General features: G+C 41.8%; 1 protein-coding gene across 1 annotated transcript in view; it reads right to left on the bottom strand.

The window, feature by feature from the left end:
- The window catches only part of MDGA2 (MAM domain containing glycosylphosphatidylinositol anchor 2), a 389,698-nt gene that overhangs the window by 17,948 nt on the left and 344,227 nt on the right, over window positions 1-27,523 (bottom strand). The window contains exons 11-12 of the mRNA XM_080397260.1: window positions 11,740-11,917; window positions 3,448-3,468 (exon numbers count right to left, since the gene is read on the bottom strand). Coding sequence (XP_080253386.1) covers window positions 3,448-3,468; window positions 11,740-11,917 — 199 coding nt within the window. The remainder of the gene's footprint in view (window positions 1-3,447; window positions 3,469-11,739; window positions 11,918-27,523) is intronic.

The following is a 27,523-nucleotide window of genomic DNA, read 5'->3' as shown; positions in this document are numbered from 1 at the left end:
AAAGAGCAACCAAAACTGTACCCTCTGGACAACAGCCAGCACAAAGCACCATTCTATAATCCAGGTTATCACAAAAACATGGTCCACGGAAGCTTCCGTGGCTATTAGCACCTCAAGGAGATGACTTGATTTCTCAGTAAATCTATCAGCTTTATTACAGCCTTCAGGAGAATCAATTTCCTAAAGCACACTTCCTTAACTGGCAAACATAACTGATAACCATCGGCATGATGGGGAGCCAGTTTCAGGATCTTGCACCTTGGTTTGGATCTGGAAGCAAGCTCTTCTAAATCCTGAACGTTGAATGATGAAGACGTAGCCATATAGAAAAATCAGTCAATGGAGGAGCACCATCATGAGCACCACAGAGAAGAAATATAAGTAGAGGTCTGATTGCGGTTCCTCCTGCGAGATGAGAAAACCAAAGAACGAGGCCACGAGGAATACACATGGGCAGATTTCATCCAAAGTCCTCCCAGATAGGAGCCTGTGAATAGATGCAGGCCAACATCTTCACCTTTATCCCAAAGGCCAGGAAGAGAACATAAAGACCCTGACAAAGCTCTTGAAAGACACAAGGACTCGAATGAAGCACTCTGAACAAAATGCCAGCTGTGCCTCTCATCTCCAAGATTACCTTTTACGTGACTTGAGCTCCAAATTCACTCGGTATACACTATCTTTTGTGCTGGCTCCCACCTCCAGTTATACAAGCACTCCCTATAGCGAAAATGGTGCTCTTTCTACACAGCGTGATGAAATTAAAGGGAAAAACAGTAATTAAAGGAGAAAAATTCTGACTGCCAGATCCAGTCCTGCAGCAAAGTGAATTAACAGAAAGCATTTTCAGCCATTCAGCAGTTTCTAACACTGCCCCTCCAGTACCTTAAAAGCTGCATTTGCATGTCGCACCATGTCCTCAGAGCTTCATTAAGAAATTCCAAATCAGCAGAACAAAAGATTTTTCTTCAAGTTAAAAAAAAAAAAAAAATCAGGCCAGATGGAAAAAGGCAAGTAAAAGTTTGCCATTTATTTAACAGGAAAACACTGGTTTCATGTGGGATGCCTTTTGGAAAACATTGGAAAAGGTTAGTGCTAAATATTCTTAGCACTAAACACTTCTTTAAAATGACAGAGGAATAAGAATGGGAAATGGTTCCCCAGGACTGCCTCAGTACTTTTCCTGTGCAAGAAGTAGGAGCATTTAAATAAATTAGGGCAAAATCTGAAACTGTTCTCCAGGTGAAACACTCTTCATTGAAGTGTGATTTTTTTTCCCCATCTATTTCTGTAAAATTCAAGTTCACTACGACTCTAATTTCTAATATCTTCCATTATTCAGGTATAAAATTTAGTTGCACTAATTGATATGAAATCCTTAGGGTTTACATTAAATGGTTTATATTATCTGTTACAAAATAAAATGTAGATCTGAGGCAACATCTCCGTGTTTAAGTCATTTGACACTACTTGCTCATGTATTGCAGAAATTTCATAAAAAGGAAGGATTTATACGATATGATTATTACAGATTTAAAGCAGGAAGAATGCAACTTCAGTTTCCAATACAGGTATCTTGCTCAGTTGAATACAGCTCATACTCTACCTTCACAATGGTGTAAATAAAATTAGAATTCAGCACATCAGGTTTAGAAAACAACAGAACTTATGTAGAAAGCACGGACAATGATGAGGGTGACTATGTTATGGCAGACAGAATCTCTCTTCTCCTGCTTACAAGTTTTTTGCAGACCCAGATTTCTTCCCTGTCAAAGGATCTCCCTCAAAAAGGCTTTGGGGAAGAAAAAAGCAAACCAAAATTTTACCATCAGGTTGGTCATCTGAAAGAAATTACGTTGGGTACCCTCTAGTTCTGCTGGGCAAACTTTCCCATCCCCACCAGTACAGAGAGGCGGACCCAGAAAGCAGATGAAGGAAAGGATGGCCAGGTCACCAGAGATGCTTTCTTGTCCCTTGAGCTAACACGCTCCCTATCGCAAGGGCCACTCAGATGCCACCTGGAGTCTACCACGTGCCTATGAGAGCTATAGAGACATTTTGAAAACAAGACTGTTTCAGACCTTAAAACCACAGAGGACTATAGTGCGAAGCACTTGGGATTGCAATGCATTTTTTTCTTAACATCACAGAGTACATATTTAATATATTAATTAGCAAAGGTCTCATCTACTGCTCATTTAAGTCAATGGGAGTGGTTCCTTCAGTTCCCGTGAGCTTTGAACTAAGCCCTGATTAATTATGAATGCTTTGCACAAGATCTGCAAATAAGTTTAAAATGTACAGGAAAGCTTAGCTGTGGTGTAGGAGAGAGAGAAGCTGGTCTGCCTGATTACAGCTGCACAACAGAGCAGTAATGGCAGGCTCAACCCCCTCCCCTAGACAGGCACATACGTCCCCTCCCCTATACAGGCTGAATCCCTTCCCCTATACAGGCATTTTAGTTTATGTTATTAAAGGCAAGAGTAACGGTGGAATATATCGCGACAGCAAAACGTGCATTTGCTATGGCATGGGAGAAAATCACAAAGTAGATAGATGTGGGGGCTGTTAGGAATAGGGTGGGTTTACTGGGACTTACTAAAGCTCCAGCCGAGGCTCCCGGCCGTGGCATTTGTGGGGATTTGGTGCCCATGGAAAAGTGTAAGAACGCACTGTAAGAGCAAGCCTTTCTACCCTGCAACATCCCTGCGCCTGAGCACCAGCACACCACCAAATACAGAGCCATAGTTTGCATCTTCAGTCATGCCTGTGGAGCTGTCTCCTGTGAATTTGCCTAAACCCTTTCACACCCAAGTTACAGTTTTAGTCTCCACATTTCTTTGTGCAAATGAAGTCCATGATTCCTCTATGTACTGAACGAATAAAACATCCTTTTTGTTTTAAACCTGCAGATGAGCTCCTGACTACCCTTGGAAGTATCAAAATGACTCAAGAGCTGCAAATGCAGTTCTTATGCAAGGCTAAATGAATTCAGAAAATTTCATAAACTGACTTCTTCAATATTTTTACCATACCTGCTGAGGAGCAGACACAGCTCCTACACAACACTTGAACTTTCAGGTATTTAGCTACTCCCACGACATCACCCATACGTACTGAGCTGCATCACCCAGAAACGGAGGTTAGTTTTAGAACATTAGTATTTTCCTTTAGATGAACTGTTTGGGGCAGTGAGAAAGAAAGATGAGCTGGAGCTGTAATTTTTCCTTCCTCCATGTCCTCTGCCTTTAGCACCTTGGCAGAACAAGAGGAATGACACCTTCAGCCACCAGCCCAGGTTGCACACAAAACTAAGGTGGTCCCTGCAATCCACAGGCTGCAACTGGAAGTGAAATACTTATCATTAACTTTTTAACTGTGAGGGACAGTGGGTGCAGGGACAGTACCTCGTACACATAAAAGCTAACAAAACAGAAGAATACTTACGTAGATGTGGGTTTACTGGAGCTGGAAGACAGAGCAAAAATAAAATTAGCACAAGGAAGAATTTCTTATTCATCAATATGCAGATTATCCTAAATTTCCCATTGTTCCCTCCCACTCAAGACCTTGATCATGGCTCCTACACTGAGACAGCCAGCAAAACTGGCATCTTCCTTTCCGAGTGCCTCCCTGGATACCCAAAGACAAAAGTTTCAGTGAGAAACAACAGCCTTTCCCATCCACGATGTGTACGCTCCATCCCTAGTACCTGCAGCCTGGGGAATGATATGCTGTAATTAAGCATCAAACTTAGATGATTGGCACAGATATTGTAAGAATGGGGACTGCTGTACAGCAGAACTCCAGGTAATGCCTTTGAACAGGAATCCTACAAAACCTACAGAAGGGATGAATTCATCAAAATCAGAGGTTCCACACTGGACATTATTCATCACTACAAATCTCATTTCAGCATTGTTCAAGAATACTTAACATAACAAATTACCCTTCTACTCAATGAATAATACTATTCTTCAATTTAAGATATCTGTATACTAGTCTTAAGAAACAGACAGCACTTGCATTCTTCTTAGAATTGCCAATTTTCCTTTTAAATAGCAGAAAGCATAAGCACAGCAAGTTTGAGAGAAGTTTGATCTCGTTAGACCAAGAGACACAACCATGAAAAAACATGAGAGTCTTCTGGCCCAGAAACCCTCTTCTAGGGAGGATATACTTTTAAGACGTTTAAGAAGATGACAAAGGAAGGTGAAGCATGCTGTCCTAAAAAGCTGCCAGCAGTGCAGGCGCCCCCCATGCCTGCTGGAGGACACATTCAGTGACCAGGACCCACCAGCATGGCTGGATCCCAGGTGTTGCCCTCCTGGGGCGGGCTCTGGGAGGCAGAGGGCAGCAGTGCAGCAATCGCCTCCATCCTGCATCCCAGCCCAGCCCACTCCCCATCCCATGGCAGGAGGAGCCCATGCTGACCCCTCACCTTGGGAGGCATCAAAAATAATTTTGCCAACAATGCAGAAAAGCTTTGAGGTTACTTGGCTGAAAAATATTATTTCTGTCTGTACTTTTATGGGTCTGTGCAATGCCTTGCATGACATGGCAGGACTGCTGGGTACTAGGAATCTTTGGGAAAACTGGCACTCTTATCTTACAGACCCTTGGCAAAATTACAAAACACTCAACATTTACAGTGCTTTATTTTCATATGAAATTCATTTAAGGAGTATGTTATCTATATACTAGAAACTAGAAAGCAGTGTGTTTTTCCATTGCTCCTGTGGAGACAGGCGGGGAGAGCTGGGCTTGTTCAGCCTGGAGAAGAGCAGGCTCCGGGGGGACCCTACTGCAGCCTTTTAAAACATAAAGGGGGCTTATAAGAAAGGTGGGGAAAGACTTTTTACCACAGTCTGTACTAACAGGAGAAGGGGCAATGGTTTTAAACTGGAAAAGGGTAGGTTTAGATTGGATATAAGGAAGACATTATTTATGATGAGGGTGGTGAGGTGCCAGAGCAGCTGTGGGTGCCCCATCCCTGGCAGTGCCCAAGGCCAGGCTGGATGGGGCTGGGGGCAGCCTGGGCTGGGGGGAGGGGGTCCTGCCTGTGGCAGGGGTTGGAACGAGACAATCTGTAAGGTCTCTCCCAACCCAAACCATTCTGCGACTTTGTGATTCATCTACTTTTTCATTAAGTACATTAAGTACTACATTAACACCTTAGTAGGCTGAAACAGAATGAAAGTCCAGCCTCAGCAGTACCTGCAGATATCTTAATCACCAGAATGGCTACCCAGGCTTAGGTCCATGGAAACCTGTACAATGCTAAAAACTAGAAATTGGGTTTGAATGAGAAATTAGTCCGCAGTTCTGTGCTACCTTTTTGCAGAAGGGTAAATCTGAGGATGGATGACTTAGGAAATGGCCCTTCTGCCATCAGTCCTTATGCATGAGCGAAACAGAAGGATGCTGAGCTCACAGTTGGAGTTGCATGTTATTAAGAGAAAACTTAACATACATTTTTATCGCCAAATAATGGGTGCATCTGGTAACGCCAGACACCAGTATGAGCATTGCTCCATGTGTCCTTGCTGCCATGTTTACAGACATGAACTGGTTTGAGACACCAGTCACAGACCCTGCATAGCTCTAGATTCAACCTGAAGTTTTCAAAACAGCTCTAAATTAGCGATGCTGCCATTTTATCTTGCCTTCTCTGAAACAAATGAACTGTGATTTGCCCCAGTGCAATCTTCTTAAGAAACTTAAGTCATTACATTATATTAGATAACTTCATAGCTTTTACCAACAAATTACCTTTCATTCTCTGAGAAACATTCATTTTGTGAAATCCTTGAGTGATTGAACCTAGAATTATCTGAAATTGCTGGGAACTACGTTTAGTGATGCTTGATTTGTAACTAAACGTACGGGTTTTTATGGAAACTATCATCAGCGTGTAACCCTGAGTCATGCTATTCAGATTGCTCACAGCAGCGCAAAAAAAGGCTTCTTGCCAAACTAGCTTCAGTTCACAGGGATTGACAAGAGCAGAAAAACAGATTAAAGCAGTTAGGCTGAACTTATCTAACGTCATAAACTAGAAAAAAAACCAAAACCAAAACCAAACACCAACCACCACAACCAAGAAAAAAAAATGCAGAAATCCCGCTCGTCTGAGGAATACAGCATGCTGCTGTAAGACAACGTGCAATGGCTCCAGCTCTCACTGTGGAAAGGGAAGGTTGCTGCATGCATGACACACAGGTAGCAAGCTAAATTAGCTATAAGGGGAAATTAATGGATGACTGTTGGAGTAAATTCCCAAGGGTGACTTTGAAATGTCTGGAAAATCTGTGCACCTCAGAGGGTTATTGCTGCTCTGCTCAACTGGCCCTGGCTTGTGCTGGGAGGAAGGTTTTGCTTGCAGAGAATCTCAGGAGAAGAACAAGGTGTCATGAAATGTTTGAGCATGGTTAGATCCAAGATGGATGAACCCTGAGTCTTCCTGCCATTCCTCCAGCGAGCAAAGAATAAAACCTGCTGGAATTTCAGTTTATTTGTTGATTTTACTTTTCACTGATCTGTATTTGTGTAGGTCACAGCTGAAAAATGTGGGTTGAATGTTTTTTCTTAATGCTTGCTCTTCTGCTAGGTGCAACTGCATATATGCAAAGACAGTTACATTTCCCACAGATCCTTCCCAACACCGATGCTTTTGCACCTTACAAGTGAGGTGGCCTTCAAAGACTGCAACATCATGTCTCTTTTTTAAAATAATAGTTCCAAAGCAAGCTTTCCTACCTGTGCAGAGGATAAAGCCACAGGTAAGTAGAAGCATGCTAGATGATCAGCTGCTGTGTTTTTTACGACAGTGAACTGGTTACTTGTGGTAATTACAACTAGCACCCTAAAGCTTTAATCAAGATCAAGAGTCCATATCTCTAAGCACTTGGTTTGCACAGACAAAGCAATCTTCACTGTAAATATTGGTACTCTGTGAGGACAAGGCATTCTTCCTCTTATCACAGCAATTACTCTAACTTATTTATAACACTGTATAACACTGGAAACGTATGCTGGTGCAAACTTATAAATCCTATCATTTATGCCCTATTTGGTAGCAATTTTATTTTTCTGTTGCTAGAAATATAATAATAATAATAATAATAATAGCAATAAATAATAACCACAGTTACATACTCTTCTTTCCTACAGAATATGTGGAGTATCTGAACTTCATATGAAAATAAGCAGGCTGTACTACAAAGTGACTGGGTACCATCATCTACCTGCTGCTGTCGCAAGGGGCTGACCCTCATGTCAATGGTAGTAACAAGTTGTGGGCTTTTTCCATAGGAGGGAGCTAAACCTGCTTCTTTAATCAATGGTTAACTTAAAAAATATTTAAATACAAGTGCCTGTCTGAAACAGTGAGTGGTGAAGATTTAATTACAGTGGTTGGAGGACTTTACAGTCAGTTTATATCAAATAGGCTGACACAGATTTATGTAAAGTGATGGAGATAATATTTAAACTGTTACTACGAGACATATCTGCTGTTACTATGAGACATATCTGGTTTGTATTAGCCTACAAAACACTCATTAGTGCTACTTAAATTGCCCTGCTTATATTTACTCGGCAGACTGTGTTCACTAGCAGAGTAACATATGTATCTACCAAATAATTTGTCAAGTGATGTTTGGCTGTAATTATCAATGTCGCTTCTACTGTGATGATTGCTCTTTTCTTTTGTCCTTTCGGCATGCAGAGGAGAGAACAATTCATGGCAGGCGAGGGATTTCCCTATGAAATGCTTGCACCATGGGTAAGTTTTTGATTCATGGGATTGGATACTGCCGCATTTTTATTTTGTATTTACAGCTCCCACTTGGGATGGCAGGGTATACTGTAAAGAGCTCATTGTTCAGGTTTTCCTGCTGTAATAGTCTCCTTATTTTGGACTTTCAGATGGCTACCGGCAGGCTAGCAAGTTGGAAGCTGTTGTATTCATATATTAGCAATTTCCATGTTAATCTCCAGTTGTGGGGTTTAATTCAAAAGGTGATGTGCTCTGCATCACATACAAAGGAATGTAACCTAATTAAAAATTATTTCACAGGTAGCATTAATGTGGCTTAACTCAGCAATCTAGAGGTTAGACACCTCACCTAAGAGTGCCATTGGAGTGTCTCTAAAGGCACTGGAGAGACACAGTCATGTCCAGAGGGTAATTCAACCCCTGGAAGAAATCTGGAGAAACCTTCTCGTATCTAGCAAGGCAGCAAATGCAACCAACACATGGAAATGTCACCTTGATCCTTACACACTTTATAACTATTCTAGGGAGATCAGTTCTGAGTGGTACCTACCCAAGATTGTCCTGCTACAGAAGACAAGCTTTAGCTGTCAAAGTAAAACCTAGGTAGTGCATAGCCTTTCTATCTTCTATTTACACAAAAATGAAACTCAACTATGAAAGTTAATGCATTTCTTAAAGGCAAAAGACACCGTTGCCATTTTTAGCAACTGTACAATGTGTCTGATCTGCTTTTCACACTGGCTGCATTTCTTTAAAATGGGGTGAAATCCTATTAGTCTGCTTAAAGTTTAAAAAAATAAGGCAAAAAATGTTTGCAGTCGGAATCCTCACCAGCAATAAAAAAAATACATCAGTGCATTTTAAACCTAGGAAAGAAACTTCTTTACTCTAAGGGTCATGGAGCACCAAACAGGTTGCCCAGAGAGACTGTGAAGTCTCCATCCTTGGAGATATTCAAGACCTAAAAGGACATGGTTGTGACTCCTCATTCTCCAAAAAAAGTATTCCTGAAGTGGTGGGATGAGAAAGAATGACTGATACTGCCAGAGGCCAGTGTGCTTCTGGAGTACTGACAGAAAATGAACACACAGAAGCACATGCGTGCACGCACACACACACACACACATACAAACACACAAATCCTACTGAAAATATCAAAATCCAAATGTTTTCATCCTTGCCTGAGGTCTTACAACTGAAAAAAAAATGTAATGGGAGAAAAATGTAAAAAATTCTCTTTTAAGAAACATTCACATTATGTCTTATATTTTCTGGGTATTTTTTATAATTATTTCTTACACTGATGCAGGCCTGCTGCTGTGCATCCTGCTAGCCCATTAACTGCTTTTATAAGATTCTAGCATTTCAGATTATAAGTATTGCACTGCAATAATGTATGTGATATCATTATTTTGCAGTTGAAGCTATAGCATCCTTAAAATTAGCCTGGTAATACTTTGCTGACACAATAGTCATTGGATGAATGCTGAGATAAAAATGCGTATTTTAAGCACACAAACCCTCAGCGGTTCTGGAATCCCTCGTCAAAGGGAAGTCACTTTAGGTTTATCTTACTGATTAGCATCTGGCTCATGATTTCTGAAGCTGTGAATTTGTCGGCACCGGAGTAATAGCACTGCGTACTGCTCCGAAAGCATCTCTCCATCTGGGGCACAAGGCAACGGCTTCCTCTCTCCTGGCGGCTGGATTTTGCATTGGCACCTCATCAGCGCCTTTGAAATGGGCTGTTCTTCACATCTGTGCTAATGGCAGATTCTAGCATAAAATTTTTCAGTAGACAAAATATGCCTTTTATGCTGCATGGGAATGTTCTTTCTGCCAGCCAGGGGCTAGAAATGTAAATCACATAACGTTTCATGAAAACTTCCAACTCAGCATGGTTGTGAGCTAGAGCCACGACCTCAATCAACCTCCTGAGACTTGACAGAGTACAACCACCAACAAGAAAGAGCAGTAGTGACTGAGTGACCTAAATGTTGTTTAGTTTCTCCTTATAGGAGCACTGACCAGTATTTAAGTCATGGGAGAAATTTTGAGGTCCATGGAAGAGGGCAGTGGCTGCCTGGCATGACCTGGCTGTGAGGACACAAGTCTCCTTATCGCAGGCAGCACGCAGAGATTGGGATGGCTGCAGAGAAATCCCAAATGTCTGAATGAAGCTTCTTCTGATCACCTTCAGGAAGGCCCTGGGTCTTTCCCCTGTGCATGTGGGGAGCCCCGAAGAGACTGATCTACTGCTAAATGTCAGGAAACAGGAACTTATAAGAGTAAAGATGTCCAGTGAGGAGCCAAGGTCCAACAGGAGTTGCAGCAGAGTGGACACCTTCTCCTCATTTGTATGTTCATAGATCTAGCAAACGAGTCCTTTCTTTGACTGAGAATTTTTTCTCATGAGCTTTGGGAAATGCAGACTTTGCAAACATTTTCCTGTAACAGGCGCAACCTCATCCATCACCATCATTAGCAGATCTGGCATTTAGTGAAATGTGCCATTACCTTCTTTAGAATTGATATTTGAGATTGCTTAATGTAATTTTCCCCTTGATATTAATACAGTGATAAAAATAATTTATGATGAGATTGAGTAGAGCTGAGCTAATCACTGATCATGAAGAATTGCACATATGATGCACAAGACATTTAATTTTTTTTCAGATTTGTTCACAACATTAAATTATTTGATAATGATTCTTTCAAGTAATTCTCGATCTGTACGTTGCTTTTGCCCTTCCGCTGAGTGTCAGTTCCCTGCTTTGGGCTCTTTTAGGTATCTGCATAGCACTAATTACTGTTGGATCCAGCTCCTGCAGCAATTGGACCTAGCTGTGACTTGATGTGTGTGTCACTGGCTTTTGTTCTGTGGGATTATCAAGGTTCTGCGTGACAGAATCATAGATAGAATCATAGGATGGCTTAGGTTGGAAGGGACCTTCAAAGGCCATCTAGTCCAACCCCCCAGAAGGGACATCTTCAACTCCATTGGGTGGCTCAGAGCCCCATCCAACCTGGCCTTGAATGTTTCCAGGGATGGAGCATCCACGACCTCTCTGGGCAACCTGTGCCAGTGCCTTGTCACCCTCAGTGTAAAAAATTTCTCCTATATCGAGTCTGAATCAACCCTCTTTCAATTTAAAACCGTTACCCCTTAAAGACCTACCACAACAGACCAACCACAAAATTCTGTCCCCAGACGGTAAATTCATTTCATGATTCCATGTTTACAGATATCCCTTCCCCACCCCTCCCCCCACCACACACTTCCCTTTTTCGATTATAAACCCTTCCTGCTCAGCACATCAGATTCCCATTGCAAACTGCACAATGGTACCTTTAGCAGAGCCACTTTCACTCTAAGGTACCTCTTGGCCAGTAATTTTAATTATCCACTTGCGTAGGAGTAGCAATGGTCACTTCCCCCCCCCCCCCCCAAATCATTCACATTCAAATAAAAACTTCCCGGAAAGTGCTCCGTATGGGGGAAAAAAAAAGGTATTTTGATGATAACATGACACTGATTTGACACCGTCAGAATACTGCTTTTGCAGATTTTTCTTCAAAACTCATCGCCCTTCAAAGTGTTCAAAGTAAGGACAGAGTTTTGAACTGAGCTATTTCACAAAGCTAACATTAATTTCTGCTATTTTTTCCATTATTTCACAAAAACTTTGACATGATTTTGCATTTTGGCTGTTCAGAATTTTTTTACAAATTTTATTTTTTGTGATTATGAGTCTTCCCAGAGGTGGAGACTTTCATTTCTACCCAGTACTACTTGCAACTCTCCTTCTTGGAAGCCGACCCTCGTCCCTTGCAGCATTATTTGCAGGGCTGGTAACCAGTTCACACAGTGCAACCCAGTGCGGCCATACCCTGCACTGCAGATTGAATGGTGCAAAATGCATTGCAACGTATTTGCTTATACTCAAAGATCCACTTACCACTATACTTGATCACCCGAATAGTTGAGTCCCCCTCCCCAAATCTGGTGATGGGTGTTAGACGGACTTCATATGCCTCTGGCTTGATCAGCTCAGTTAGGTTGTAGGTAATTAATTCTCCCTTTTGAATATTTCCATTCACTGTAATTTCCTGTTCCCACCAACGCTGTTGTCCAGCCTAAAATCAAAAGAAGAATGCAAATGTCAGAGCTTTTGGGACAGAAATTGTCTTCACCTTAGAAACGAACAGGAGCACACGCCAACCTGTGCATCCCTTGGTGCTTCCTTGAACCTTCAAATGACCCAGGAGAATTAGAGACACAGCAAGACCACGAACCTCCCTGAAATAACCCACTACTGAGCATTTCTGTAACGAACAGAGATCATAGATTGCAAACCCGTTTTACCAAGAGGCATGTCTACCATCTGCCTGTTCTCTGCCCATGCTGGTCCCGCACCAAACCTTGGACCCAAGCAAGGGCTGCAGGCACCGTACGGCACCATTTGGGGCATGCAGGAAAAGTACGGCGTTAAGTCAGTTCAGGAGGATTTCTGATGCTCATCACAGACTCCAGCACCTGGTTTGTGAGCACACTCACACAGGACCAAGCACTTGCTGTGTGGTGGCATGCAAGCGCCCAAGCATCCAAGCAGGTGCTGTAGCAGTTTTCAAAATCCCACTGAATTCTTCCATCTACAGGAGACTAAATTTCTTTGCGTATCTGCTCCTCTGTTTAAAACCTACTTGTCAAAATGTTAAATAACGCTTCTCTTCTTTAAAGTCGAATGCTGTTCTGTTTGTTTAATCAGCTTAGTGATGCTGAATTTACTAGCTCTCAAACGCTAGGCCTTCAAACCCAACCTGGTAAATTGGCTTCTCCCGTCTAGTAGCCCCATTCCCTCCATGATTTTTAAAAAATACTGGTGAACCGTAGTGGCAGACGTGTTTTCTGCCACTGTGCACACCAGGGTAAGACAGCCACGGCTCCAAGAGTTGGGTGCTGCCTCCTCGTTAGAGCAACGAGGTTTCACAGCTATCATTTGAGGCATCATTTGAAGCGAATAAGAGCACATTGAAAAGCTGAAATGCGGTTTCATTTCCAAGCACTTACCACTTCTGTTGATGAGTGAGAAAGAAACAGTTTAGCCATTAATGGCCTTAGTGCATAATTATCAGCCATCCTTATAGTCTCAAAGATGGATGGATTGCAGAGAACAATGAAAGTCAGTATGAGCAAACAAGAGACCATTTTATAAAAAAAAAGAAGCAAAGATTTCTGTGCTTTATAGACTGTACAGTGTTTTCAGCATCAAAATCCAGTGTCTTTTATTCATATGCTTACCAAGAAATGAAAAGGAAAAAGAAATCTAATTACGAAGGCAGAGCCACAAGAAAAATGTGCCACATTGCCTCTAACATTAACTAGTTTATAGATAAGCAGAAATCATACACATTTTGGGCAGCAGAGTGACTTGATATTGCAACATTACTTGCCAATACTCTGCCTTATTACAGACACTATCTGTGGAAAACAAAGGAAAAATCATTAAATATTTACCACACATCCCAAGACAACTGTACAGGTGCACTGATGCTAAAATGAGATGTTCTACTAAGCTTACTACACCTGTCAGTGTGCTCAAGTTCTTACCCATTACATGTTCACCAACACAGAGCTTATTAAGGACAGAAAACCTTTTATTCCAAAACTTTAATTTGCTGATGCAATAAACATGTACACTGAAATCATTGAAAGCTAGTACTAAATCTACCACGCTTCATCCACATAAACTAAATCTGCAGCAATATTAATAGACTCCAACCTTCAAATTCATAGCAGTGGGACAGAGATGTCAATACTTTTATCATTAAAGCATGTTACACAAGTACAGCTATATGCCCATTAAATAAAACTCAGACTGCAAAGCAAGAGAAGTTCTTAAAAAAGCTGGGATGATGGAACAGCTCTAGACACCAGCTTTGCTTTGCTACCCCCAAAGTCAGTGTGTGTTTTCCTGCACTTTGAGCATTTGCAGAGCTTGAGTTAAACCAATGCTGAGCACATCTGAGATGTTATTTCAAGTTTTCTGCTCTTGCACATGCCTTAGGCTCAAGTGGCTCTTCAGGGCTGGGCACTCAGGGGTTAAGTCATGCATAGGAGAAACGTTATAACCCCTACCCCCCCCCCCCCCCCCCCGATTTGGTTAAAAATGTAAAAACAGGTTACATAAGGAAAAAACATATTGCCGCCTGCCCGATGTGCAAGGCAGGGGTATGCTGGTTAATACAAACCCTGCACGTGCACAAAGCAGCTGCCAGCCTTTGCACCCCAGCCCTCGCACCAGAAAGCTTTTGGATGGATTTGTGGGTGTAGAGTGGGACAAGAGGTAAGTGCATTGCTGAGGGGCCTGGGCACACCAGCACAGGCTGGGAGCTGCGAGCTGCTGAGCCCAGAGGTGCTGCAGCTCAGCAGTCTGCAGCGTGTGCCCTGAGCAGCATCACCAGCATCACCCGAGTGTCTGCCCCAACAGCATCACCCTTCCCCTGTGGCAAACATTAAAATGACCCACTTCATGATACGAATGAAATGTCCACCACAACTCTGTAGACAGCCTGGACTGTGGAGCATTCCTCTGTTAATGGTCTCCCAAGGCCACTAAGCAACAACAGAGTTATTAAAGGTAATAGAGATACTGAAAAGATGTGCATTTATACTGTATCTTTAAAGGATACTCACAGTGGAGCTTATGAAAAACTTCAATTTGACAGATTTAGTTAGATACCAACTCTTTCACAGGTCTTTGTACCTAAGTACTGAGACCAGCAGAGGATGAAACACAAGGTACAGGCTGTGTAACAAAAGTCTTTGCTCCTTGTCTCTAGATACCCATGAATAAGAACATGCCACTGAACCTGCTTCACTCACATTTTACAACGTGTTATTTTGACATCCCACAGCTCACAACACATTAGGGCAACTGTTCCTCCCGTTCCCTGCTCTGCCCACCAGCAGCCTTGGTTTTATGCTACATGCACCTCTCCCGCTCCCACCTCATGGAAACCTTCCTGGCATGGCTGCAACCCGGGCGCTCAGGAGCAGAGTGACAAATGCTGCACGTGGTTGACAATATGGGTGGAGAAGTCTGTGAAGGTGCAAGGACATGTTTCTGCTTTTTATGCCTGCCAGGTAGAACAGCAACTGAATTCTGATCTGCACTAAATGCTCACAACAGAGATGCACAGATCATTTAAAACATTGCAGACACAAACAGAGGGGACACCGGGACCTTTCATATATGTTGAATAATACATAAGGCACCGTGCACCTTCACGAGCTGTCAGGGAGCCCTCTCAGTAACGGATAAGCCTTGTCTTGAGTAGACTGTTGTCCTTGAGAGCAAAGTGATGAGTGTGCTGCACAGAAGTTATTAAGGATAATTACAGGAAGATTTAGACTGTATTTTTAAAGCGGTGCATGGGGAATTTGCCCATATGGATCTTCTCGCTGGAGCCCTGTGGACAGACGCTCGCCTTGCCTAGCATGGTCAAACTGGAAAGCCCTCCCAGAGCAAAGCTGCTGCCCTCAGGGGAGAAGCTGCAAATGAGCCTTTGGGAATGCTTGTGTATTTACCAAGTTACCTAGCCAGTCAAGTAAAATGAGCTGATATTTTAAATGTGCAAGTATTTGGGGTTTTTTATTTCTTAAACACAACTTTTACATTTTCTAAACTCAACATGGCTATTTTTAAAATGTCCTTCAAGTATATCTGAAAATGCAAAAATGGCCAAGGTAGATGAGAACTTTTCTCTCAAAGTGAAACCTTTTCATTCACACACCCCTGCTGCCATACTGACAAAAAAAAAAAAAAAAAAGAAAAAGAAATCCTGAAAAACTCCATTCTACCCATTATTTCTAGCCTTACCAAACTGTGGTAGGAGCTGAATTCACTGTATTTTTATAGCCAGTGATTACAGCAAGGCACTTAGTGCAGTTCCTGCCACAATTTCTCAAAAGCTTTATCATGAAGACTGAATATTTTATCTGAAATACATAGCTGATTTTAAAATGAAAATGTTAAGCAGCAACTTATAGAATTCACAAATTGGGAACAAATTTATATGCAACTATTTCAGCCCACAAATGGAAACCTAAGGTCTATTTATTATTATTATTATTATTATTGTTTTGCCTAAACAGCTCCCAAAAAAAGTTGAGTGATGCACTGCTCTGCAGACCTCACAAAGGCTACTGCTCCTCCTAAAGGAAAATTCCCTGATGTTACTTCCATTGCAATAGATTCCAATTGATTAATTTTTTTTTTAATTAAATCAAACTTTCGAGGTGAATACAAGTAATCTTCACAAGGAAGATTAAAACTATTGACTATGCTCCAGAAGTGAGCGGTATACTACCAAACATAATTTCATGCCTGTGTCTGTCCCTTTCACAAAGATCAAGAATTAGAGAAACATAAAATTCTGGAGAAAATTTCCTAAATTTCAACATTAAAAAAAACCCAACCCACTTTTTTTGAAATAGACATCATCACTGTTTTCTTAAGCTACATGTTTTATGCTGTCATGTTGGTTGCCAATTAAATTTGTGGGTACTGTATTAACAAAACAGAGCTTCCAGATGTGTGAGCTACTACTGACTTTCTAGCGGTTGTTTGAAGTGAGCTAGCCCTTGCTTTAGAGGTGCTTCTGATTCCTACTGCAAAAATATTCCCTATTACACCTTGTCTTTGGATAAGGAAATTCTGAAACAGAGACTTCAGCAAATAATTTTAATAATTAATACTTCATGCTTAAAGTTTACAATTACCAAAACTAGTCATGAATTTCTATCAAATTTAGTTGCTGCTTTAGAGCATCACTCTTTTCTACCACCACCCAAACAAAAGCAATAAAGAAGCTCCATTATTTTATTCATTCTGAAAGCAAAACAATTTGATTTTTCATTTCAGTATTATGCATCTTAAGCCAGTGCTGGATATTGGTATTTCTCCATAGGAAGCAACACATATCTTTTTGCCTTGCAATCAACACCAGTGCTGTCCTAATTCTTACTTTCACCATGGAAACCAGAAAAAAAAACCAACCCAAACATCTCAAAATTGTCACTAGGTTTGACACAAAATATCCCCCTTGCTTGATTTTTCAGCTCTGCTGTTGAGCAAATACATAAAGAAAACCAGTATCTGCACGGCTTTCGCCACATTCGGCTTTCAACCTTTTCTTTCCACCAGGAAAATAAACCCCACGGTCGCAGCAGAAGGGAAGTGGTGGCATGGGGCATCGCTCCTGGAGCCTGGGACATCCCTGCCCCATCCCTGATAGCAGCCTGGGCACCGCTGCGGAGTCCCTTCCTGAACCTGGTGTGAAACAGCAACGGCACCTTTGGCTGACAAATACTGAAACTGTTGAAATTAAGCGTAGCAGTCGAGCTTTCTACTTACTGGTACAGGAGAAGTCGAAAAAAAATGGAGGTCGGATCTGTACGGAGTCAGAAAGCCATGCAACCAGGCGGAGGAACAAGGCGTCTCTAATAGAACATTTTTAGAGGTCTGCGTGATGATGAGGCACCTAACACCAACCCTGAAACATCCAAGACACCCTAAAAACAGGATTTAGGTTCCTACAACACCCTGGGGCAGTTGAGGCTCCTAGCACAGAACTGGAGAGGCTCTGCAAAGCCCTGCACGTGGGAGGCACACAAAGCTCTTGGCCACTCGCTGGTTGACATTAAAGCACCAAGAACACCCCTGCCCTTGCTCCTGCAGCACTGTCTGCTGGCCTCCAGAGATCTGAGCACCTATCTCAGCTCCCTTGGATGGGAAGGAGAAAATCCCCATCAGCTGCTTCCTTGAAATCACCTGTATGGTGCACACCTGTGCTTTTTCACATTAAAAAGTCAAGACTGATGCTTCAAAGAGAGAACACACAAGCAAACACGTAACCATAACACCTCTGCCTGCATGTCAATTCATGTGTCCAGAGCTTTAAAATTAGTAAGAATCAGGATTTGCTTGAAAAAGAATTTTTGAAGAAGAAAAATTCTTATAATCAAAGCCCTTTGCCTTACAAAGATAAGGAGAAAATACATTTTGGGAAATTTACTTTGACCAAGCTGAAACAACAGCTTTTCAATGGTTTGTGGATATTTGTAAAGCACTAAGGAGAAATCACATTAGTCCTGGAGCATTTATCAGCATTATCATGTGCCTTACCTTTAGCAAAGCATACCTACATTTAGTCAATCCAGAGCACAGAAGGCTTCACAGAGACTCCTTTTTTCTTAAGTTACCTTTGAGTATTCAGAAATCTTTGTTCCCTAAAGCTAACAGAAAAGCAAAATGTGTTTCCCTGACCTCAGAGAAAGAAGACTGTAAAAGTGTGACAGTGTTTTATTGCAGCAGGCTGAAAACATCTCCTCTGTGCTGTCAATGAAAGGGTATTTATTCTGTGCCTGTTGTTGAGAAACACTATATTCTCTAAATGACTTGAACATATAGATTTCTTGAAGAAATTAATCCTGTGGGATGATTAAATATTGATTGCTTATATGCACAGTTATGTTTATAAAAAATAAACACATCCTTCGTCCATTGTACTTGGCCTATTGATTTCACCTACAAATTTCTTCATTGACTCTAAAAGTCAGAGAAGCATCTCTTTAATTAATGATAACTGAATATAATGTAAATTAATCTACTGTATACTCCTATTAAGAACTGTAGCAGTCTTTGCAGTAATTTCTTTACAATTTATAACAACAACAACCATTGATTTTCCTTAATAAAAAAAGAGTTTTCTTTAGCAGTTATATATATAAAATAGTGCTGTTCAGTTCAGGGGCGAATACTTCCATCTACGCATCGCAGAGGGAAAGCTCCCATTTCGTGTTTAGCTTATTTCTGCCACGGAAATCCAGTGGCTGCTCTTCTTTAACAATTTTGCCCAGCAATATAATCAGAGCTATCTGGTTTTGAACATAAACCTTATGAGGTAGGTGGCTCTTGTGTCATCTTCATTTCAAAGGATAGTTACAGCCCTGAAATGACTCACAGTGAGAAATATCTGTAAATTGGGCAAAAACAACAAGGTCAGCTGCAAAGCATGTTCTGCCATGCTCCTCATCGGTTTATTTTCCACTGTGCATCATGTAACACTGCTCTTGTTGACTCCTCTTTTATTTTCTAATATTTTCACATGCCATAAGTGCAGCTGCCAATACCTCACACTTGTTTCTGTGCTGAGCTGGTACCTGCTCCCTGCTCTCCTGCAAACGCGGACACCAGCTGCTCTTGAGGCAACAGGGACCAAGAGGTTTGAGCCCAGAGTGAGCACTCCACCAGGTCTGCTTGCTGGAGCCAGGGACACAGACATGCCAAAGCGCCCTGAGCGAGGCTGGGCATCGTCATGGGGCTGGAGGAACGCAGGACCACCTCTCCGTGGGCAGGACCTGTGCTGGGTGCTGTCACCAGCACCCAGCGCTCAGCCTACCTTCATCAGGAGTCTGGGCATACAGGAATGGCCACGACACGATAAACCTCCTGTTCCCCTCTTTTCTGCCTGGAGAACGGAGTATCTGAAGCACATTTAACAGTGGGCACAATCTTTTGCAATTAGCCAACTTCTAATCCGTAAGAACAATCACAGGCATGTAATCAACTTTCTGCTTGCAGGATTATATTAACACTCATTCTGTATTTGCTCCTAACCATTCATTTTACTTATTTTGTGTTTACCACGTTGTGTAATTAGTTTTATGTGGTACGCATAAAAGCATTAAAAAAAAAAAAAAAAGAATTCTCTCTTTCTTTCTTTTTCAAGAACCTAAAAGTCCCCGAGTCTTTAGTAATTAGAAGCTGGGAGTCCAAAGATGCAGAATGTTATAGACGCAGGTTTTATGGGCTACAAGTTGACGGATGAGTGGTTCAGATGTCAGAAACATCTGTCCATGATCCAAATTTAGGGCCTGATATTTGAAAAAGGAAGAGGAAGGAACAATTTAAAGAAAGCTGGCATGTGAAAGCTGGAAGCTAGATGATCCAACAGTTAAGTCCTCATTAAATATGTATTACAGCTTAGGTTTTAACAGCAGGGTGGAGAATGGTAACCCAGGAGAAAAGAGAGGTCATTTTTATCAGAGGGAAATCAAAATATGGCACAAATATCTGCTAGCAACTTCTTATTTGGAGTTAAAATACACTGCCTTCTGTTTCGCCATACAAATGAACGATAACAAAACCATCTTTTAAGATAGGAATTAGGACACTTCAGTCCATTTGCTAAGGAAACCAATCTAGGATTTTTCATAGCTGGAAGGCTGTTGTTGTTTCTTTGTTTTGAACGATCTTGCGCACAGGGAAAAGGAGTAAACTCTGGACTTGTAATAGGTATGACTTTCTTTAATCAGAAAGGCAATATAATTTATCCCTGTTCACTTTTTCCTTTGTGGCAAACTTGATGCATACCTGTACAGGCACGGGTATGAGAACTGTGCTACGGCACAGGCAGGAAATTATAGACTCCAGTTTGCAGCCAGTGACCATGCAACCTTCACAGAAATCCCTTTCACAAGCACATAATATATATTTGAATATGTCTGACCCTGTACGCTGCTGAATGAAAACAGAAGTTAAAACCACAATAAAGACAAACGGTGACCAGGAGGAAGCGTACGGAGAAGTGACCTGCTCCTGGCTGCTTGAAGAGACTTTCTCGTTATCAACTGACTGGGACCGCAGACATCTGTAGACGGAAAATAAAGGAAAGGCAGGAACTTTAATCTTTCAAATAACAAGCCTGAACAAGTTACTCTCTGGTTTACAGGTACCGGTTGACTTTTTATTACTTCTTTAAAGCGGAGCCGTTCATTTTCTAGGTCACTGTGGCTGCATCACTGCCGGCGGTGCAGGGAACGTGTCTATTGCCTGCTGAGGAGCAGAGCAGCCACCGTGGAGATCAGAGCTACATACCCTTTGTGTCTGCTCTGGGAAAGGCTCACTTGTTTCATTTGCTTTCATCCTGCTGACAGTAAATATCAGAGAGCTGGAAGCACTCGCTCATCACTGCTTGAATGCTTGTGCAACTCGGGGTGCACTAACTGGTATCATTTATACAAAACCCACCTGAATCCCTCTTTGGTGAAAGACAAGCTATGGAAAGGGAGCACCTCTGCCTGACGCCCAGATGGCACCAGAACCGTTCTGAGCAGCTGCAGGTGAAGCCACTGCTGGCACCCACTTAAGGAGCTGGTACGGAAAAGCACAGATCCTCACAGCTGCTCAAGCAAAATGGAACATGTGCTCAGTGAGGCAAGAGCTTGAAGGTAAGGTCCAAAAGTGCATTTGTTCTGGGTGGATAAACTTGCAGGAGTATAGAAACAAAAAGCCACAATTGGGGAGCATTTTTGTATGCACTTTGAAAACACACAAGAAAATGTCAAGGCAATTCAACATGTGAAGTTTCACAGCCTTTTACCACAAACTTCTGATTTTGCCTATGGTCCTAATCTGATGCATGCTATGCTGTACGTATTTGCTAGTTTATTTCATGAGTTTCAGGCTCCTCCCATGACTGAATTCCACTTTATCATTGACCATTTAACGAAAGCAGCTATTGGAGTGCTGGCCATCTCCACAGGCTGACCAGGGGACACGTATAAGGATGCTTTGAAATACAAAAAATTGGAAGAATCTGGGTCACTAATTCCAAAGCCACAACCAAAGCTGAAATACATTAATGTCATAATATTCTTCAGAGAGCTATTACCGAGACAGAAAAAAGTTCCTTATGTGCAGACGATGTCTTGGCAGACCTCAGCACCTTCAGAAACAACTAGAGGGTGACCAAACCTATGCAGTTCACCATGATGAAAGACATACGAGGTTGTCCTCATCCTTCATTTCAAGTGCTGAGCAGGATAGTTAAAAATGAAAGGCTGTGTGCAATGGTGACCCTGAGAAATGGAAACTTCCTGTACTCTACGCTGCTTTTTCCATAAATGCTACATGCAGGAGGATTTATAGTCTCCTGAGTTACACTGTGATACAGAACAGGTGTTCTGATGGCGTCGCACACGCCAGTTTTATTGCTGATTAGTTTGAATGCAACCTCACTCCAGGATTTAAATCAAAAAAGCAAATACCAGTCAGCTATTAATGACAAGAGGTGTTGCACCCATCAGATAACTTTACTCACAGGGCCCAAAGGGTTGCACAGAAAAGAGGCTGCACCTCATGCTGACCGCGTTATCATAAAAATAATGGAATGATTTGGGTTGGAAGGGACCTTAAAGGTCCTAGTATTCCCCTCGGCACTTCAGGACTGGCAATCGCTTGCTCCCAGACCTTGCCATAGCACCCCCAGTGCCACCTTCCCTTCTCTGTGGCTGAGGTCTATTCTGCTCCAGGATCAAAGCTCACCTGAGCAGTACGACAAGTTGGTGTTTCCTGATTATCATATTGGTGTCTAATATCAGCTGCCTGTGCTATTGCTTTCTGTATGGTTTTGGAACTCTTCTTGAAACACAGTTATCTACAGTTTGAATAAAAATGTGAATGCTCCTAAGAAGCCAAGTATAAAAAACTTTTTTAAAAATAATTATCTTTCTTCTTGTGGAACTCAGTAATATAAATGCATTCAGGGCTGTAATATGTGGCCCTGATCACAGCACAATGAGTGAGTATCTTCATTGCTACCATCAGTCATGAAGTGCTAACCCTGTTAGGTTCCACCATGCCACGTTTGGCCTGACCCACAGGAGATGTACCCTCTCTGCTTGCATTTTAATGGGAATGGTGGAAACTCCCCTTGACTGAAAGCAGGCAGCATGATTTTGCCCTTGGTAAGGGTCACAGTGTGCGCTTCTCTAATGTGGTGGACTCAAATCAGTCAAAACATTGAATGTGATGACACTGCCTTCAGGTTAATGTATTTTTTATTTATTTTTTTACCCTCCTTAAAGGCTAAAATGTGAAATAAACCAAGAGAATCCATTTTTTAAGATGTAAAAATTGGCTGCCTCACAGATGAATTCACTAAAATCTCCAGGATCAAACAGGAGCTGCACTGTTCTCAGCCCCAGCAGAGCAGGCTGCCCTGCTCTTTTGCTACCGCTCAACATCTACCAAAAGAGTTTTTTCAATTTTTAATCCCTGTTTTGTTGGGCATTCATAAGAGGTCGGTTAATTATTAACCCACATAAAGGTTAGTTTTCAGAGCAAGTTTCCTCATTCCTCCTCAGTGACACCAAATTTGAAGTTCATGTATTGGGAAACTGGGCTGGTGCTGACTCTCACACTTCAAAGCACGTGGCACAACTGCATCACGGGTGAGACGGGCACTGCCAGCAACGTTACTGCCAGCAGCACAGACATGGGTTTGCGTATTAAGCTGCAGGTTTATCTGCAATAGGCAGACCATTATTTTTATTAGGGCAACAAGAGGTATAATTATCCAAGTGGCATCAAGATTAAGTTCCTAAGTTTAAATTAAATATTTCATGTTTATATGAACGACTAGATTTCCATGATCAAGAACCTATCTATCCCAAGACACATTTCATATTTCAGCGGGGACAACTTAGTATCCCACAACGCTACAACCTTCTCCAGATGGATCTCAAACAATAGATGAACTAACTCATTTTCTTGTTATGTCTAAAAGCTGTTCACAAATGACCATGTTTTTTTCATGCAAAATAATTACATCGTAGCAAATTAATGACTGTAGCTGCAATCAAGGCGACCAACCCAACCCTCTGAAAGTACGGCACGCTGGTGCTTTGCTGCTTAGTCAATACTATGAACAAGCGAGGTTGTCTTGGTAAATGAACTGGAAAAACAGGGCTGCATTTTAAGCAACCTACATGAGTCTGTGCATAAATAGATCAAGGAGTAATAACGTGATAAGACAAGTGCATGATGCCAAAGTGCATTTCTAAGGAATGTGAACATACTGATTTTGCTTAACTTTTTAAGTAAGAATGAATTTTTGCCCATAAATAAGTGCTCAACTGTCAGATATGAATGTTTCAACAAACCATTTCTTAAATGCTTAAGACAACTGCTGCACCAGAGGAAAGGAGATAGCCACTAGATGTTTAACGAAGTCCTCAAAATGTAAATGTGATGTTTTAAATCAGCTCAGAAACACAGATGTATTGCAGTAGGATGTTCATTTGCTTATTGAAAGGCAATATGGTTTGCATTCAATTTAAACATACGTATGTTTCAGAGAATAAAGAACATGCTTAACAACAAAAGAATGGATGGAGCAGTTGTCTATAGGAACAAATCACTCTCATCCCAACAATTTACAGTTTTTGTAATGCACGTTATTTGGTGAAAGCCTGTACTTAGTACATTGGCTAGTATTTTCTGATTTAGCTGCAAGCATCCCTCGCCTAGGAGCAAGCAACACCTGTGTTTAAGGAATTGCCAACATAATCGCATTATTAAGAAAAGGATAATTCTCATTTACCATCTCTTCTCTCCAAACTGCAACTAAGATTTCCACAGGACTTTTAAAAACAAAGAAATCCTTCCTGGTCTCAGGTGAACACAGACAGTACATCACTGTGGAGCAGAATCAGATTGCATTTCATAGTAGCACTTCTTTCTTGGTTTTATTGGCAAAACGTATTTTTTACAATTATTTTTTCCCCTAAATTACATATACCTCTTTCAGTAAGGACAGAATTTATGGTGACAGACAGTGAGACTATGCCCAGTAAAAAAATGTCCAGGTCTTTAGCAGACATCTAGGATTCCTTATCTATTAGCTTAAGACCAATACAAAGGTAAGACTACATAAAGGTAAGAGCTGGTTTTGCAGAAACCTGAGGGTAGAAGCCAAGGGGGCATCCCAGCAAGAAGCCCTGATCTGCAGAGTTCCTAGTACTGGGGTCTGTCCTGCACCAGTTGCCCCTCATACAGGCATTAAGGCTGTTTACAGGGGCTAACATTGGTGAAGCCTCAGCTTTGGTCACTGGTAAGTAGTCAATTCACCTCATTTTTTTTATTTTTTTTTTTTTTAACATCTAATGATCTGCAGTGTTCATTTTGGAAATGCACTCATTAACAATGCTAGGGAAAACCCAGGCAGACCTCGAACAAATTTAATAGTTTCAGTTCATACACCATCTAGACATGCAGATACTTATTCAACCTGAGCGGCCTTAGAAACAGATCAGAAAGCTCAGAAGATAAATATTCCCTTTACAGGTTGTCAGAATTGCTCATCCCAGTGCAGAAGGGAGATGCTAAGGAATGTGACAGCTGCCTTTGCTACGCAAGAACACTTCCATTTGTTAACAAAGACCAGAAATACAGCAAATACTCAATACCCTGCTGACAGAAAAAACATCAACAGGACTTTTGTCGCTGTGAAGTATTGTGCAGCGACACTCCATGTTTGAGTTTGGTAGCCCTTGGAATCTAAGCTCTTTGGCTATGCTCTGTAATTCTGCCAAGAGCTGATGGTACCCTCCTGTCCCCTGGCCGCAGCGCTGAACTTGAGGATAACTTGCCCAAGAGACCAAACGTAAAGTCTATGGAAACTGAGACATGCCTCAGGAGGGTGGTGAGGAGAAGCACTGCACAAAAAAGTCCAGCATGAGGGTGACAGCATCTGTTCTCAGTGACACCAGATGTCCAGATTTCAGGTGAAGTGTCTCTGAGGGTGAATCTTGATGCTGCCTTCAAATACACAGAGGCAAAATCCCTCTCCCAAAGAGAGCCCTACTAGCAGTGAATATTTCTGAACTTTCTCTAAGTTTCAGGTTGATAAAATTATCTCAGAGGAATGCTGTGAGCAGAAGTTCATCACAGCCCATGAAATAAAGCACGGGTGTATCCTGCCGACACAGGAAGAACGCAGCAAATCTATCTTTAGAATAGGTCTTGAACATGAGAGAACAATAAGGACGCTTACGGAACAGTCAGAGGGAAAGAGGTGAAGCTCATTCAGTGAATGGTATTTATTCAGTGGGTGAAAACAGCTCTATTCTGGCATTATTTGATTTTGGGACAGATATAGTGTCAGGAATAGCGTACTTCAAGCTACTTCTGTGTGCATGAAGGCTGCATGCTAGGGGAGATGCTCGCTCTCCACACAAGGGGCAGAGGCAGCAGTGAACTCACTGACATGGGATGATACAAAGATCAAAAGTGCAAATAGTCTCAAGGAAACTCAATCAGTTCAGGGAAGAATGGTACGTGAGGGGCCACAAAATGTAACAGCTGAGGAACAAGCTTTGCCTCAGACACTTAACCGCCTGCATTCCCCTTTGGGCTGCACCTCTCCTTCAGTGCCCATGGCTCATCTGGGGTGCTGATAAACGCCTGGGATAACAGACCTACACCTTCAGCAAGTGCAACTATTGCTAAGTTTTATCCTGACATCCTAACGTATTTTAACGGGATACCTGGAATATACTATGCAATTTATTTATGATTCTTAGGCATCGATGCTGCTCTGAAACTATCTTCACTAAAATCATGCCTCCTTCATCAGAATGAAGTTTCTGTAACGCTCAAAGGCCTTTTCAAATATTTATCTATGCTACATTTTGCTATGACCGAAAGCCTGCTGCATGCCAGACACTCTCTTATTCATCATGCATTTGCCTAAGGGCATATGCCATAAGTTTTATATAAATTTTCAACATTCAAAGTTTCCTTGCTTTGTTTCTCTGTTAGTTTTCATTTTTGAAAATCCTTTAATATATCTGAACAACTGTATGCCATCATAGGAAATCAATAGTAACAAGAAAACCATTGCTGTCATTCACAGATTATTTTTAAACAGTCTCACATTATGGAAATTTATATAAAGATTATGACAGAGTAATTAAAGATATTTCTAGGCAAAGGCATACTTTTAGTTTTAAACCTGGATCTGATCAGCACTGAACTCCTGACTGCCCACGGTTTGCATTCACTGGGCATGGCAGCAGCGTGAGAAAGCAGTCATGACAACTCACATCCCGTCTTGCCTGCTCTTCTGCTGTTTCTGCTGTAAGTGGAGCATGTTCTCATCAAGGGCCCAGCTTCTGCTGGAGGAGTGGCTCAACACTTTAAAGAAAAACACATCCTCGTTTGGGTGGTGCGGATGATTTGTGCGATGCAGTGCTCAGGGCCAGGCTGGATGGGGTTTTGAGCAACCCGGTCTCGTGGAAGTTGTCCCTGCCCATGGCAGGGGCTTGGAACAAGATGGTCTTTAAGGTCCCTTTCAGCCCAAACCATTCTGTGATTCTATGAACTCAACTGCTCCTCCTGATGCTCTGGCTGCAGCACACAAAGCCAGCGCCGTGCATCAGCACGTGCACAGGGAGAGCAGGAAGAGGAGATTCAGCCCTACCACAAGAGTTTAAATAGTGAACAGCAAATAGCTTATATAATAAACCAAATTCCTCCAGCTTGAGTCATTTCTCTCACTAAATTGCTCTTCAGTTCACTCCATTTTCTCCTGCATCTTTCCCAAAGTCTGACTGATATGCTACATTTCTCATCAGTAATCAATTCATATTGAAGATTTTTCTGCTGAGACAAAATAAAGTTGAGTGTGATCACTGCGCACAGGTTGAGGTCAGAGTGTGAGGCTTGATTTTGGCAATTTTGGGCGAGAGCATACGCACCTGAGTACAAATAAGTATTTTTTTCATTGAAGTGAAACGTGCAACAAAAACCTCAAGTTATGTCAACATCACGGCTTCAGGCACAAGAGCTCTTCTCTGCGTGGGATTTGGACTTTAGGGAATTACCACATTGC

The sequence above is a fragment of the Falco punctatus genome (assembly GCF_963210335.1).
Source record: "Falco punctatus genome assembly, chromosome: 7".
Lineage (NCBI taxonomy): Eukaryota > Metazoa > Chordata > Aves > Falconiformes > Falconidae > Falco > Falco punctatus.
The sequence above is the reverse complement of the archived record's forward strand: the minus strand, read 5'-3'. Positions and strand labels throughout refer to the sequence as shown.